The sequence below is a fragment of the Pygocentrus nattereri genome, chromosome 4 (genome assembly GCF_015220715.1).
Source record: "Pygocentrus nattereri isolate fPygNat1 chromosome 4, fPygNat1.pri, whole genome shotgun sequence".
Taxonomy (NCBI): domain Eukaryota; kingdom Metazoa; phylum Chordata; class Actinopteri; order Characiformes; family Serrasalmidae; genus Pygocentrus; species Pygocentrus nattereri.
Genome location: NC_051214.1, coordinates 35,184,011 through 35,201,656, shown reverse-complemented (window position 1 = coordinate 35,201,656; position 17,646 = coordinate 35,184,011). Strand labels below are relative to the sequence as shown.

At 37.6% G+C, this 17,646-nt stretch overlaps 1 protein-coding gene across 4 annotated transcripts in view; it reads left to right on the top strand.

Moving 5' to 3' along the window:
- The window catches only part of LOC108411484 (MAM domain-containing glycosylphosphatidylinositol anchor protein 2-like), a 241,529-nt gene that overhangs the window by 207,524 nt on the left and 16,359 nt on the right, over positions 1-17,646 (top strand). For all 4 annotated transcript variants that reach the window (XM_017683068.2, XM_017683076.2, XM_037537992.1 and 1 more), the window contains exons 11-12: positions 1,320-1,497; positions 17,385-17,405. In XM_017683068.2, the coding sequence (XP_017538557.1) occupies positions 1,320-1,497; positions 17,385-17,405 (199 nt within the window). The remainder of the gene's footprint in view (positions 1-1,319; positions 1,498-17,384; positions 17,406-17,646) is intronic.

Below are 17,646 nucleotides of genomic sequence, written 5' to 3'. Positions count from 1 at the left end.
CTTATTATAGTAAAGTAATAAAATCTGAACATTTCACATTTTAACCAATATATTCTATATTTGATGTAGATACATTTTCTTTTTCTTTGTTGAAGAATACATTTCAGTTAATAAGCCTCAGCACCAAATTTGTGATTACTGAAATGATGGTATCCTAGATTGTACAATTCCATTCTGATATGAACCTACTTTTCTTTGTCTTTTTTGTTGTTTGAATCTTATGCTTGGCTGAAATGTAGTCTTGCTGTCACTGAGGCCTTAACTGAGTAGAATAGTTAAGACTAATAAGAATTGTGCAACTCAATGACACTAATTATTATTATTGCAAAAACAAAAAAAAAACACAAGTTTTGAGCCTGTAGATGCTTTATAGGTGAATAATATCTTAAACAAAACATATATGAAAGTTAAAAGGAAATGATATTTCAGTTGAATCTAACAGATTCTTTTAAAGCTAACCCTGACCTTAAACTTAACCTAATCATATCAAAATTGTGTGGCTGTGTGGCTGGGCTTTCACATCATATACATGTGGTGTGTATGTATATATATATATATATATATATATATATATATATATTTTTTTTTTTTTTTTTTTTTTTTTTTACAATTTTCTCCCCATTTTAGCCATGTCAAATTACACCCACTAGTTAGGACTCTGCCAATCACACAATACTACCAACATTAGGAGGACGAGGCACAGACTTCCTCTGAGACCTGTGAAGCACCACTGCATCTTTTTGAACTGCTGCTCATGCAACGTCGTCGGACAGCCGAAGGTGTTTGGAGGAAAGCGCTAACCGCCAGTTCTGTTATGTCAGCTAACAGATGCCTGCACTGAGTAGCATCATGTTAGGTGATGGGGGGGGGGGAGGTTGGGCAACCTACCCACCCAGGGAGTGAGACCAATTGTGCTCTCTAGGACTTCTGGCCACAGATGGCGGTAGCTTTACCAGGGACCATTAATTACATTAGTTTAGCAATTTGATGAGCAGTTGAGTAATCAGTTTACTCAGTAGTTTGTTTTAAAGCCAAACATCAAAAATAGGCTTGACCATGCATAACCTGGTTTGCAATTTGAAATACATTTATTAGAAAAAAAAACATTTACACAGAATGTAATTTTTTTCCCCTCTAATCAGACGTCCAATCCAGGAATTATTTAGGAACTTTCATTCTTAAGACTGTGTGAGAAATTTAAATATTATCATCATGCAGGACTAATCAGTGCTGATTCATTATAGAGGTAAATGTTAATCAATGCTTTTTTAATAATTAAGTAAAATTCTAACCGTAGTAATCATGCTTGTCTTCCACAGACTGGGCAGCAGAGGTGGTGGGAGCAGGAGATCCCTGTGGAAGGTCCCATCCAGAAAGGAGAGCTCATCACCTACAACCTGACAGAGCTCATCAGGCCTGAAGCCTACGAGGTGCGTCTTACCCCCATCACACGGTTCGGCGAGGGGGACTTCACCATCAGGATGGTCACCTACAGTGGTAAGTGTTACTAATAGAGCACCACACATGCTTCTGAAAACACACTCATTCTGTGATTGATTATAGATCATTATGAAAGTAATGAATGAAAGATAGTGAAGACCGGTGAAGTTTTTTTTAGCAGCTGTCTGTAGGTAGCATTGTAGAGAATCATTTTTTTACATGTGCATTTATGCATCTACAGATACACTGAAGATGCACTATATGTCCAGATTTTTATAGACATCGGCTTGTCCAGCATTTCTACTAAAAATGTATTCTGTTAATAGGGAATTTGTCTCCCCTTTGTTGTAGTAACAGCTTCTACTCTTTTAGGAAAGCTTTACACTAGATACTGGAACATTGCTGTGAGGATTTGATTGCATTCAACAAGCATAAGTGAGGTCAGATTCTGATGTTGTATGATTAAGTCTGGATCAGAAACATCTCGCCAACTCATCCCAAAGGTATTGGATGGATCTCCCTCAGTCCAGAGAACACGGTTCCACTGCTGCACAGCCCAGTGCTGGGGGCTTTACACTCCTGTAGTTGACGTTTGGCATTGGGCATGGCTCGTGTGCAGCTGCTCCAGAGAATCCCATTTTATTGACACTGCTTTTCTGTGGAGATTATACAAGCTGTGAATGTGGGAATCTGAATGTCTGTGTTGACAAATGGTGCACCTTAGTACCATAGGACCAAAGTTGCAAAGTTGACTAATTAGACAGTCTAAATACTTTGAGCATATAGTGTATAATTGATCTAAAATTGAGATTGACATTTTTTAAAAAATGAATTAATTCCTAATGATTTTACTTTTTTACCTGCATCTTTCTGTGATATGCACAAAGTATGTTTTGTCTCAGGACAGCACAATTTCTTAGTTCTCTCCTAGAAACTATACTGAAGCTAGCATGAATTTGCAGTACTGTAGAATCTTAGGGAGAATTTTTGAAGTTATTGAATGCCCTAAAATGTTGAATCTAATTTATTGCTTTGTTGAGGTGTCAACTGAGTATCACTTCTAGCTGTCAAGGAGATATGCCACAGTTATAAATAATTCAGCTTTGCTAAAACTATGAAGAATCATACAAACAAATCATCCAGTTCTTTGGGCAAATTTCTTCAGCTTCTGCTTGCCTGTACCTCTTAGAGTGTGCTAAAGCAATATTCCATATCCAGCAGTTGTTATAAGAGACTGCAATTACTGCTGTTCCACAAACTGGGTATTACTGACCAAGACTTGAGAGGAGAGAGATAAACAGTTTGTAAAGGGTGGGCCTAATAAAATAACACAGGGTGGTGAAAATAATCTGAATACATGTACTCTGTAAGGTTAAATACCAGTGAATAATTTTTAGGAGATACTTCTTATAAGATATATAGAATAATACACCTCCATAACGGAATGGAAAAGTTAAAAAAACAGGAGTTTCAGAAACTGAAGGTCAAAAAGATAGTAAACAATGCAGAGAAAACGGGACTCTTAACAACCATGTAAGAGCTGATAGATCACCAGAACTGTCACCATCAGATCATCAGTAAAGCTTTCATCTCTGAGAGAGAGGAGAAAATCAAGCTCCACTCTTTCTTCAGATCTGAAAAAGGTCTCTGGTGTTTATGCCCATCTTCTACTGTGAGAAGACAACTCAACACTGTTGGTCTAAAAGTATGTGTAGCTGGATAGACAAAAAATAAGAAAATTTTCCAATCAAACAAGTAAGCTGTTGATTTTCTCAAAACAATGGACCATACACCCCAAAGTCCAGACCTCTGCAGTACGGAATGTGTTTGGGACTACTTGGATTGCGAGAAGCAGAAAATTTAACCAACTTCTAAAACTTTAGGGTGTGGAAAAATATCCCTGCAAATTCAATTAATGTTTTTTACTGGAAATTAAATTAATCTCAGATTTTGCACAGTGTGATTTGTATATAAGTACAACTGTACATAAGCTTTTTCAATAAGTTAATGAGAAATAAATATAAACCATTGAAGCTAGAAAAATGCTATAGTTCAATGAGTAATTGTGGCACAGGCTGCTTGTTAGAGGTTCTGGTTGGCAAGCTTTTTGTCCTGTCTTTTGCATTGTAAATGGCATCACACTTAAGGAGCTTTTAATTCGTACGCTGTCAAGTAACCTTCTCTAAGTTTGCAGTCAGTAAAGAAAAAAGCTTTGCCAAAAAACATATGATCAGCTTTTTTTACTCCTCTTACTCTTGTTGACATAATGGGTTTTAAATGATTTTCAGATGCCTTCCTACCGATCTGATCTATTTTGTTTTTTTTCTGAAATTATTATAAATTGATATTTAGGAGGTGAAGGTGTTCACAAGTTGCTCATCAGTCCTAGCCAAAGTTTTGCTATTATAGCTTTGCAAATGTATCAGACTGCCATATGCATCAAATATGCTACCAAGAACTCCTGCTGTGTCCTTTGGGATTCTCGTATTAAGCTCCCTCCTGGGGTGTCAGTGAAATGCAAGTGTCTTAAAATGTGTTTACTGTATAATTCAGTGTGATCACTCACATGTTGAAAACACAAAAGTATTTCTCAAAACTAGATTGCCAAATAAAAGCAATTAATAGAGTCAAATTAATTTTGTAACAAATATTTGAAAATGTACTGTGTTTAGAAAAAGTATTTTGTGTGTTATCAGACTGAATATCAGTGTTGTAACTGCAGGTATTGAGTAAAAACACATGAATCGTCTTTGGGTGTTCTATTATCAAAATGCCAAATGAGCCTGAAACATATAGCACTGATTTCAGGTATCAAGCTTTATAAAAACAAAAAAACAATTGCACATTTTTTATTTTCTTGCATTAGGGCTACAGTGAAGTGTAGTACAGGAAACTGTATGCAATGTTGTAGATTCAGTAGCTTGTTAAACACTTGCAGTCTAGTAATCAATCTGATTAGCTCATTTGTTAAGTGTTAACACAGTGTTGTTTCCAAAGATAAATTTAGCCAACCTTTTTAACTCTGCAGCTACTGTGCATCCTCACTCAGCTGCTTGTCACCAACATGCAATGCAAAATGCCAGATTTAGAGCTGAAGACATTTCAAAATGTCAACTTTGTGTATTTTACAGCAGCCGAGTTGCAGTACAGGCCAATTTTATTTTGATCTATAATGAATTCCCTGTTTTTTTTTCAGTGCGGCTAGAAAGAGCACTAGCTTTCAGAATGCAGCACCAAGAGACTGAACCAGATTTTATTCTGACAGTGTTAGGTGCTGCAACACCAGCCAACAGGACAACAATAGTGTATCACCAATCTGAAGGGCACTGCCACTATAAGCAATCCTAAAAATAGTGTTTCTCCAGTAACATGTCTGTGTGTCTTTCAGGTTATTCAAGTCACCTCTGAAGTGTGTGTGTGTGTGTATATGTGTATATATATATATATATATTATATATATATACACATATATATATATATATATATATGTATATATGTGTGTGTGTGTGTGTGTGTGTGTGTGTGTGTGTGTGTGTGTGTGTACTCACCAGCCACTTTATTAGGTACAATTGCTTGTTAACACAAATAGCTAATCAGTCAATCACATGGCCACAACTCAATGCATTTAGGCATGTAGAGGTGGTTAAATCTGTCACTATTAGATAAACTGAACTTCAATTTCAAAACTGCTAGTGTTCACTGAACAATAGACCAGCTATCCCAGAGTTCAGATCTCAACATCATTGGAAGTGTTTGAGATTACTTGGATAGTGAAAAACAGAAAAAGATGAGAGTCTGAACTTTGAAGGTGTGGAAAAATATCCCAGCAGATGTCTTTGAAAAACGGAAAGCCAAACTCCTGGAAAGAATGGACAGTTGTAACAAAGGCAAATGCTGGAAATATGTATCATTATACCTTTTGAGACTTTTGTGTAATTTTCTGCAATTGAAAAATTATTAAATATTTTAATTTACCTGTTTCCAGCTTGAGTTCATTCAAATAATAAGTTAATAGAATGTAAAACACAAATGATTGATTTGTTAACTTTTATTAGAAGTTCATGCTTAATGGCGTTTAGTTGTAAATTAAATAAATAAAGCATGGTCTCTGACCTTTTCACTGTAATGCACAAAAATCTACCATGACATTAAAACATCCTTGCTTCTATACTCATTGTCCATTTTATCAGCTCCACTTACCATACCGCTTAGTCCATCTGTTAATGTTAGAAATATGAACATGTAGATTTTGTTCTTGAAAGAAAGACAAAATCTGACGATGATGTATCACTTTTTTGTTGAAATGGATGGAATGAAGTGTTGGATGAAAGAGAATTTAAATGAAAATACATATGAGTCACTAGAGTCTTGCAGAGGCTGTCTGAGCTGGGTATTTGTGCACTTTGATAATATTGCCTTTTGTTGTTAGATGAATGTCTTCTGAGGAGGTTACTGGCTAATCTTTTCTATTGAAGACAGGCTGTATGTGCATAAAGGACTGTGACGTGACATAAAGCAGAGGCATTAACAACACACATAACAAGTCATTGAATGAACTTGGTGTCTATGAAACTGATGATTTGTTTCAGTTGTACAGACCTCTAACCTTGGCCTTGCACTATTTAGAGAAAAGGAGTTCATGGGTGATGAAAAATGAGGAATGTTATATATAATAGGTTATATGTTTCGCTTTATCCTGAAAACAGGAGAGCTGAACCATAAAACTGTGTGTAGAAGGGAAATATCACCAGACAATTTATTATTTGATGATAATAGGAACCTTTTTTTATATTTTTAGCGTTTACATATACTGATACATGTGTAGCTACTAGTGCTGGGCGTTTTCAGTCTTTTCAACTTATAAAAATAGGAGCAAAGTAGATAACACCAAAGCCCACATATGCCAGTACTATTTCAATAAGAATGCTTGCACAAGACTCCTAATGCCAGGGTTGGGATAGCTACTGAAAAAATAGTTTTTAGCTATTTTGTAGCTACTTGTAGCTACTAGAATGTACAGCTAGCTACAATTTAGCTACGGTTCCAGAAAAAAGTAGTGGCTACTTTTTTCACTAATTTCTGATAAGTAGTGCACTCCTTTTTAGCTACCTTTTAGCATGATTATCAGTTGGGCTTGCTTGGTGTGTCAGTTGGAGATTCACAAACATTCACAAACAACCATGTGAACATGACACTGTATTTAATGATGTGCCAGAAAAAAATCACACAATTGAAAAGCTGCTAATATACAAAAAGATCACCAAAAAGTGTGACCAACAATCAAACTTACACAACAAAAGGTGTGGTATCCAACAAAAATTAATACTAAAGGCAGTCAATCATTCCAGGTTTTTACTAACAAAAATCAACAAAAATAGCTGAATACAAACCAGAGAATTTTGTGCAAAACTTTGACAACTGTTGAAATAAAACTGCTCCAATTTAAACATTTCAGCAAGATACACAGATCAGGCTAAACTTTATGACCACCTCCTTGTTTCAATGCTCATTGTCCATTTTATCAGCTCCACTTACTGTATACACTATACACTTTGTAGTTCTAAAGTTACAGACTGAGAATAGTTCAACAACCTGTGTCTGATCCACTCATACCAGCCCAACACACACAAACACACCACCACCTCATCAGTGTTATTGCAGTGCTGAGAATGATCCACCACCCAAATAGTACCTGCTCTGTGAGGGTCCATGGGGGTCCTGAGCACTGAAGAACAGGGTAAAAGGGGGCTAACAAGTATGCAGAGAAACAGATGGACTGCAGTCTGTGTAGAACTACAAAGTGTGCCTATGTAGTAAGTGGAACTGATAAAATGGACAATGAGCGTAGAAACAAGGAGGTGGTCGTAATTTTATGCCTGATCAGTGTATACACAGACATGACATTCTTTGACGAGTCCGTGTTAAACTTCAGCTACACTTTAGATTCAAAATTCTCATCAGTGACCCTGCCTCTGTTTGGGGTGAGAATCAGGCCTGAATAATCTCTCCACTGTTGCTGTTGCGGCTCCACGGCAAAACTAGATTTTTAGGTAAAACAATATAGTTCTCCTTTGCTGTAAAATCATTATAACACACAGTTCTGCCACAGTTTTTGCCATAAATGGTTGCATAACTGCTAATTCACAAACCTTTAAAACTGAAGACTGACATGCAGACTGCTGGAAACACAGCAACGCAGTTAACGAAACGGCAGAGACAGAGATTTGAGACGAACATCGACAATTTGGAGATGAATTGACTTACTTACATTTATAATCACTCAGCCTGTTTGCTGATATGTTTAATCTGCTGCAACTTGCGAAACTGAAGTCAGCTTCTCTTTCTCCTGCTTCTCTTTTGAATTCTCCCATTCCACCTTAAATGGCGCAGCAGTACAATCTGGCACCTCAGATACTATTTAAGGTGGAACAGGACAAATCAAACGAGAAGCTGAAGAATGAGAAGCGACTTCAACCTCATAAAAAGTCAAACATTGAGAGACATTTTACAAGAAACTCACGGATAAGTTTCCTGACATGCAAGAAAAGCAGCTACAGCTGAGCTCAAGGTTAATTCGGAGCAAAGGAAGTCTGTGTTCAGGTTTATATTTTCAGCCTGTACTAGAACATCAGTATATACTGAGATATATTTACAGCCAAGAGGGTAAAATGGATATAAAATGGCATGTCTCCCATGGTGGTTTCATTTTTGTTGAAAGGACAAAATGGCTCTTCTTAACATTTCGGTTGCGACCCCTGAGTTAAGCCCATTAATATGGGGTAATCAGCATGTGGGGTGAACACGTGCATGTTTGCTCGAGCTGTTCGCGGCTCAGATATGATCGCACAATCGTCCCCAGCCCAGTGAATGACTGCGTTCTGTGGTTCATTTTGTGCTGATTAACTGAAGTCTGTAAAGAAATTATAGCTAAAATTTATCCTACAGCTACATAAAAATTTGCTGGCGGAGCTATTAGCTACATTTCATAAAGCTGTAGGAGCTTTTTTTTTTTTATTTGTTATATTCCACTGTCAGATCATTTTCAAGCATAATTCAAGCAAAGGTATCTGCTAACAGAATGAACAGTTTCACTAGTTAAAATGATTTAAATGAAAATTCCACCAATTTTTCAGAAGTCCCTGCATAATTCATTTACTGTTGGTAGTGGCAAAATCATAGTACATGATTTCTATATACATATAGATAGATATATACCCCTCCTCCACCATCACACATCCTATAAATTCTCCTTCTTTTTTCAGTTTTCTAGGACGAAAAGTTCACATTGCATTACTGCCCTATCACCTCCCCCACAGCTGTTCTGTCTTGCTGGGCTTTCTTGACCACAGCAAAGCTGCCCAGATTTCCTGCCCAAGTTCTCAGAGTTCCCCTCTTCTATCTTGAGCTCAGCTTAGGGCACAGTCGCAAATTGAAAATTATTAGATTGAGTAGATTTCAGCAAGATAATATTTTGGGCAATGTGTGTTCAGTGCCACCATATTTGGAACAAGTTTAAATGTTCGGTTTCTGGTATTGATATCGGCCACAGCAAAGTATGATTTATTGGTTATAGTTGGCCCAGAAATTCTGTGTCAGTGCATGCCCAGTATGTAGTTCACAGCTCTGATCACCAGAGAGGATTTCATTCTTCTCTCTCTGTGCCCGCTGAGGAACTCATCCACATCAACAGCATGACTGAGACAGCACACCTCTGTCTTCACACTACTTCCTGAGATGCTCATTCTGATGTCTCCGACAAGCCAAAGATAGGCTTTTTTTTGTTTGGCGTGACTCCTCTGCAGAGGGGAGAAGAGTGCATCAAATTTATGTAGGTAGTTATTTTTTGCCCTTGAGATGTGATTTTCAGAATTAAAGACGTGGTCTTCAGAGGAATAATCATACGCGCTGATGCCCGCAGTACTAAAGACTGCCTCTTCGTTCTTTTTCCAAAAACCTGCAATTGCTCTTTTTTTAGTGTGAATGAAAGCTTCTTTGTAGTGCATATTGTTGTTGCAGTCACAGAGTTTTGTTTGGTGTGGCTCGAAACATGATTCTTCTGTGTTCATTGTAATGTCATGCACAATCTGTGAGACTTAGGGCTCCGTCTCTTTGTCCATGTGAAGTGCATTATATAGCACATGATGTTTGTGAAAGGACTCAGATCTGGTGTTTGGAATAAATCACACCATCTGCTTGTGTCCTTGCTTATCTAAGCTTTTAACCGCAGACAGAAAAATAATCCCTTTGCTGCATTCCGGAATCAGTTGTCACATCAACATGATGCATCTGCATTGGCGGGATCAAGTGATGCACTGAAGATCATTTTAGGCAACTTTTGGTGCCCCTTTGCTTTTAAATGCAAGGATTACAGTTATACGATAGAGGTGTATGATGTGGTAAAAATGTTAGATCACAACACTTCACAACATTTTTACAATTCATAATATTTGTCACATTATATCATGTTTCTGAAGTTTGCTTGGAATTCGCTAATAGCCAAAATGCACCAGAAAAACTGGAAACCCAAAGAATTGAAAAAGATAAATATGATGATGACAGTTGGTCTCTGTCTGTATTTTGATGAAGCATGCATTTGTGCAGTGTTCTAGAAATACTAATGATACCCACTATGTGCTCAGGGAAATCAGGCAATTTATTGCAATAACAGTGACAAATCATCATACTGCCCAAAACTATTGAAAGTGTGGGCAATGTACTGTAAAATACAGTAATGGAAGTGTAATGCAATAGTAACAGACATTGTTCTATAATAACAGTAGCAATATATCACAACTTCAGCAGAGAGGTTAAGATGACAAAGTAGATCTAGATGAGCCAGATCTATAGATTTGACAAGCATGCTCATGGCTAGAAACCCACTGCAGTTGTTTTCACATAAATCCTCTTCAGTGACTACTTTCTGTAATGTTTCTTGAAGACTTACTGTTCTCTGAACACTTATGTTGATTGCTTTGTCATTGTAGCTGAGAGGACAAGGCCATTAACAAAATGCTATACTTAGCACAATTGCACTCAGTATGCTACAGAAAAGTGCTTCTTAACGGATCATGGAAGGATCTTGGATGGACCTATTTAAATATTTAAAGCCCTTTTACATCAAGAATGTGTTCTTTAAGACCCAATGCAAGGTGTGCATTCTCATGGAAAGATGATGCTGACAATAAGGCATTAAAAATTCTGTTTTGATATGAGATTTCAAATGACTGAGGCCTGACTCTACTCTGATGTTAACCATTTGTTGCTTCATGAAATATTTTTTTATATTTAAAATATTAAAATGGTTAGCATAAACTACTGGTAGACCATATTATGAGTGTTTTTCCACTGCAAAGAAGCAGAACCTTTGGGACCTGGAAAGTAGAACTGTGCTTAATTTGTTGTAAATTGGTCCAGTATGTTTTGGTACCTGCTTAAGATTGGTACCTCCAGGTCTTAATGGTACTCATAGGTGTTCTCCTCTGTGTTTGCTAACACTTGCAGCTGATTCAAATTCTTTGTTCCAGGTGAAGATAAAGTCACTCAGCCCTATTATATCACCAATAAGTGCTTAATTCTGCACATGATTCTGCATAATTGTGAGTGCAGTAAAGCGCACCATATTACTTTACATGAGATATACTGTAGCTCATTTAGTAGCCATTTTTTTTGCTATAGGCTTAAAAAGGTCAGTGGTTGGTGGTTCCCATTGTTTCTCAAGCAGATGGAAAATTAACCAGAACCATACATCCCACTGGTTCCTGTTGGGGCCACTCCTTGTTTTTGAATTTACAATGCAAAACTTTAAATCTAACTGAGCTAGAAAATCTTAAAAATGAAAAACAGATCTTACTTGTATTTAAAGTTTAAGGGAAACATTTAAAAGCAGCTTTTGCTTATTTTAGAGTATTATAATGGTATTAGTGATAGTGATAGTGGTAATTAGTGATACCTAAATCTCGCCACTATCGCTTAAACTATTTTACTGTTTTTAATATACTGAGAAGATTTATGGCGCAAGATATTTTTATTAAGATATTAAGTCTTTTTAAGTACAATTTTCTCACCATGTTGGCAGATGATTAAACTTAATTTTATGCACTTGATTTGGTTATTGATTTGGTTTTACTTTTGACACTGATTTTGGTGACACTTCATTTTGAGTGGTCCTTTTTAAACAACCAGTTTTTCAAATCAAATGAAAATATAGTGTCTGTGACATTTATTTTAGTAAGGTTCTCTGTTCATAATTTTTTACGAGGATATATGAGGACAAGAAAGATATGTGTGTCATGCTGTTTCATGCCATTTCTAGCCAAAAAACTCTAAGATATAGTAATAGCATGTGCATTTTAAAGACTTCACCATTTTATCCCTCATAATCTTGCCAATGAATCATGTGGGACACTCTCTCTCTCTCTCTCTCTCCCCCTCTCCATAGCTCTGCTCTGCATGACAGATAGACAGAAGCCAGGGATCTTAACCAATATTCTTTTACACATGTTTGCTTTGTGGGAATGATTTGTTATTAGCTAGTTTAATAGAGTGGATTAAAATCAATTCTTCCCATGCGCTAAAGCAATTCATAAATCATGCCACGATAACAAAGTTTTGAGGTTAAGCCGATGTACCGCATTTATTCAGCATGGCAGGAATCGATCATTAAAACCCCCATGCATCTTCTTGACAGTATAGATTGTATTTACTCTGTGAAAGAAATTACTGCGGGCTATCTGACTTATTGAAACAAACAGCGTTTTGTACCCTTGACCTTTAGCTTGTTTTCTGTGGTTGTATCCCTCTTATATTATCAATGAGGACTGTATATTGAGCAGCAACTGCTTTGAAATGCATGAGTGTGCCCTTGCAGCTACAGAGCGATGAAATGCTTCTCAGTGTGCTGTATAAATTCAGATTTGTGCACAGAATAGCAAATAAGACTACTAACATCAGGAAATCATTAAAATTTTTATTCATTATGATAATTCAACGCTTCAAGAATCAGGCCAGCATAGTCCTTAACAGAGAACTTGTTCTGTATTAATTTGTGAATATCAACAGTTTATTCACATATTGGTCAATGAACTGGTGAAAAGAAGACATACTCTAGAACTAATTAAGAATATAAATGCCACTTTGGTATATAGTCAACTATTCAGCATTAAAAAGAGATTTTCACCATATGCTGGTGTGCCATGGATGGAGGTGGATATACACTATAGTGCCAAAAGTATTCACTCACCAAATCATCCAAATCATTGAATTCAGGTGTTCCAATCACTTCCATGGCCACAGGTGCATAAAACCATGCAACTAGGCATGCAAACTGCTTCTAAAAATATTTGTGAAAGAATAGTTCACTATCAGGAGCTCAGTGAATTCCAGCATGGTACCGTGATAGGATGCCACCTGTGCAAGTCCAGTCATGAAATTTCCTCGCTACTAAATATTAGACAGTCAACTGTCAGTGGTATTATAACAAAGTGGTAGTGATTGGTAATGACAGCAACTCAGCCACGAAGTGGTAGACCACGTAAAATGACAGAGCAGGGTCAGTGGATGCTGAGGTTCATAGTGCACAGAGGTCACTAACTTTCTGCAGAGTCAATTGCTACAGACCTCCAATTTCATGTGGCCTTCAGATTAGTTTAAGAACAGCGTGTAGAGAGCTTCATGGAATGGGTTTCCATGGCTGAGCAGTTGCATCCAAGCCTTACATCACCAAGCGCAATGCAAAGCGTGGCATGCAGTGAGGTAAAGCGCCACCACTGGACTCTAGAGCAGTGGAGACGTGTTGACTGGAGTGACCAATCACACTTTTCCATCTGGCAATCCGATTGATGAGTCTGGGTTTGGCAGTTGCCAGGAGAACGGTACTTGTCTGACTGCATTGTGCCAAGTATAAAGGTTGGTGAAGGGGGATTATGGTGCGGGGTTGTTTTTCAGGAATTGGGCTTGGCCTCTTAGTTCCAGTGAATTGAACTCTTAATGCTTCAGTAGACCAAGAGATTTTGGACAATTTCATGCTACCAATTTTGTGGGAACAGTTTGGGGACAGCCCCTTACTGTTCCAACACCAGTGCGCAAAGCAAGGTCCATAAAGACATGGATGAGCGAGTTTGGTGTGGAGGAACTTGACTGGCCTGCATAGAGTCCTGACCTTAACCTGATAGAACACCTTTGGGATGAATTAGAGCGGAGACTGCCGAGCCAGGCCTTCTCATCCAACATTGTCTGATCTCACAAAGGCGCTTCTGGAAGAATGATCAAAAATTCCCATAAACACACTCCTGAACCTTGTGGAAAGCCTTCCCAGAAGAGTTGAAGCTGTTATAGATGCAAAAGGTGGACCAACATCATATTAAACCCTATGGATTAAGAATGGGATGTCATTCTTGTTCATATGCGTGTGAAGGCAGACGAGCCAATACTTTTGGAAATATAGTGTATTTATCTTCTTTACTCCTGTCTTCTTCCATTCTAATAAATTGTTTTATACATGGCCGTAAAAGGTTCTTGTAAACAGTTATAGACTGTTTATCATAATTTAGAAAGAGTGGCTTAAGCTGTGGATCTTGAAATGTGAGTGATTAAAGTTGAAATTAAACTTTATATCATGTTGCATGGTGGTTAAAACAGATTCTCAAACCGTTACCTTGTCAATCTGTTATATGCATAGCTTGTTTTTATTTTGCAATTTTCTGTGAACTTTTTAATGCCTCATTATATCAGTTTATTGAGCTTATTAATGGATATTTGTATTTCTTCCTCCCTGTATTTCATTTAATTACATCACACCCTCCTCATGCTCACAATAATTAATTTATGTTCCGCTTGAGAAATGGGCGTCAGTTAGTGCAGCACAATCTGATGACTTGGTAATTTGAGTGAAAGGAAATGCAGCATGAGTCAGATTGAGGCAGGTGTCATTGAGGAGACACTCTGTGATATGATCAAGTGTGCTAACTTACACTTTCATAATCATAAGCAATATGTTTTTGAAATGTTGTGAAAGCTAACCGTACTGTGCAAAAGTCAGAGACCACCCTTCATTTATTTAATTTCCAGTCAAAAAGCTGTTAAATACAAGTCATTCATTTTTCTGCATCTGGAAAAAAGGCACAGAGCACAAGGAGCTTCATTGACATGAACATGAACTTGTAACAATTTTGGAAAATGCATAGTGAAAATCATTATTACTAATTGTAGCATAGCTTCAATATTTCTTATTTGTGTAAAGCCCACTGCCAACAGTTTACAGTATCATAAAAAAATCTTTAAAATGGTCTATAATGCATTTTGGAATGAAACCCTTTGTATATTTAACAGAAAAGTATCAAATGTTTTTCACAACCAAAGTAATCCCAACCACATTCAATGACACTGAAGTCTGGACTCTGGGATGCCAGTCCATCGTTCTGAGAACATCAGCAGATTCTTTGTTTGATTTGCTTGATCTTCTTTTTTGTCTTTTTTCATTTCCCTTTCTCAGGAAGGGCTTCTGTAGAGCTACACATCATTTCAGACCTTTTAGTGTTGAGTCATTCTCTCACAGTGGAAGGATGTACAGAAACACTTGAAGATTTTTTTCAGATCAACAGTGGAGCTTGAATTTCTCCTCTCTCTCAAAGATGAAAGCCTTAAGTATTGTTTATCTGATGATGCCAGTTTTGTTGATACACCACCTACACTATATTGCCAAAAGTATTGGCTCATCTGCCTTCACACACATATGAAGTTGAGCGATATCCCATTCTTAATTCATAGGGTTTAATGTGATTTTGGCCCACCCTTTGCGGCTATAACAGCTTCAACTCTTCTGGGAAGGCTTTCCACAAAGAGTGTGTTTATGGGAATTTTTGACCATTCTTCCAGAAGCTCATTTGTGAGGTCAGACACTGATGTTGGATGAGAAGTCCTGGCTCACAGTCTCAACTCTAATTCATCCCAAAGGTGTTCTGTTAGGTTGAGGTCAAGACTCTATGCAGGCTAGTCAAGTTCCTCCACACCAAACTCGCTCATCCATGTCTTTAAGGACCTTGCTTTGTGCACTGGTGTGCAGTCATGTTGGGGAGTTGAAATTGTCCAAAATCTCTTGGTCCACTGAAGCATTAAGAGTTCCATTTACTGCAACTAAGGGACCAAGCCCAACTCTGGAAAAACAACCCCACACCATAATCCTCCCTCCACCAACCTTTATACTTGGCACAATGCAGTCAGACAGGTACTGTTCTCCTGACAACCAGCAAACCCAGACTCATCCATTGCCAGATGGAAAAGCATGATTGGTTACTCCAGAGAACACGTCTCTACTGCTCAAGAGTTCAGTGGCAGTGCTTTACTTCACTGCATTCAACGCTTTGCATTGCACTTGGTGTAAGGCTCAGCCATGGAAACTCCTTCCATGAAGCTCTCTACACACTGTTATTGAGCTAATCTGAAGGCCACATGAAGTTGGAGGCCTATAGCGATTGACTCTGCAGAAAGTTAGCGACCTCCGCGCACTATGCGCCTCAGCATCCGCTGACCCCGCTCTGTCATTTTATGTGGCCTACACCTTCTTGGCTGAGTTGCTGTCATTCCAAATCACGTCCACTTTGTTGACTGTGTAATATTTAATAACAAGGAAATTTCACAACTGGTGGCATCTTACCATGATACCACGCTGGAATTCACTGAGCTCCTGAGTGTGACCCATTCTTTCACAAAAGTTTCAATGATTTGGGTGGGCAAGTGAATAATTTTGGCAGTATAGTGAATGTGTAAAACACAAGTCAGGCATATGACAGTCCTATTCAGCCCTCAAAATTATTTTGGATTTTCTATTCTTATTAGCCTGTTTAGTTCTGAGATGTACTGCGCTGTTAGGCATAAAGTTTCTGTACAGGTACACTTTTCGTTCATCAAGGTAGAAACTATGCAAATGATCCCTCAAAGGTACAACAGTGGTTTTATGGTCCAATTTTGTAACTTCAATAAGTTTTTCCAGATGAAAAGGACATATTGATATATTTTCATAACCTAATCTTTTAAAACAGAACAATAAAAGAAAAGGCCTGGAGATGAGATGGGGTGTGTGGAGTCAATACAACTTAGAAAAAATAATTTCACTGCATTATGGTACAATTATGTTCCCTGACTAAGGGTACTAAGATGTCCCCCTTGAGGGTACCACCCCAGTGACAATCTAAATTATACTGCCCAGTGACAGTTTCATGCCTTTTTTTTTTGAGAGTGTGTAGTCTCCAGCATGCACTGCAACATAGTGTGCATTGTGAACCTTTTCTTCCAACTGCAATCTGTGGGCCAGCAGTTACACAAACATTAAGCCTGGTGTCTAAATAAAAAACTAAAACAATTTATTTTTATTTAGAACTATTATTGAATAAGTATTCAGTGCTTATTTTGCTGTTGCTGTTTTGCCATATTTTGAATAAACAATGGTCCATTCAAGTCATAGATAGAACTTCATTGATCCATTTATTAATTGCAGAAAAATTCATGGCAAAATATTAGGTAAAAATTAAATAAAAACACAGCTTGCCCATGGATTTCCTGAGATATTTTAATATGGCCCTTTTAGAGGTTGAGTTTGATGCCCCTTATCTACCAGGTCTTGCATGGTTGCTATGAGTGCCTTTTTTTCTCCAAATTCAGTTTTGGAAACTCATGTTCTTTTTTCTTTCTTTCTTATTTTTTCCTTTGATCTTTCCCCTTTCTTATGCAAGTGGATTATCTTCTATCAAATATCCTCAGAAATATGTTATTCATTCTGAATAATGAACAGCTTGTACTTAGTGTGGCATCTGATTTTTCTGAAGGGCTGTATGTTTCTTACTCCTACTAACTGCCTCCAGGTTAAATCTATTCATCAAACTTTTGCAAGCTGAAGGTTGTTCCATGTTCCTAACTGTGGACTGATGTGTATTTTCTCTTTCTCTTTCCAGCTCCCATTAACCCACACCTGAGTGAGTATTTATTCCTGCTTTGTGTTCCTTTTTACTGGAAATATGAACTATTGTTTGTTAGTCTTATCTGTAGCTGTGAATCCTAGAGTAAGCTAAGGGTCTGCCTGCAACAACAATTCCCGTGTGTCTCCACAAAGCCCCCATTGCTATCTTCCGGCAAAAACTCTGTCCTATCCCTCTTCCCTGTGGGGTAGAGGAGATTGCAGGCAGCCCACCTGATCTCTTGCAGAGAGAGAGGTGT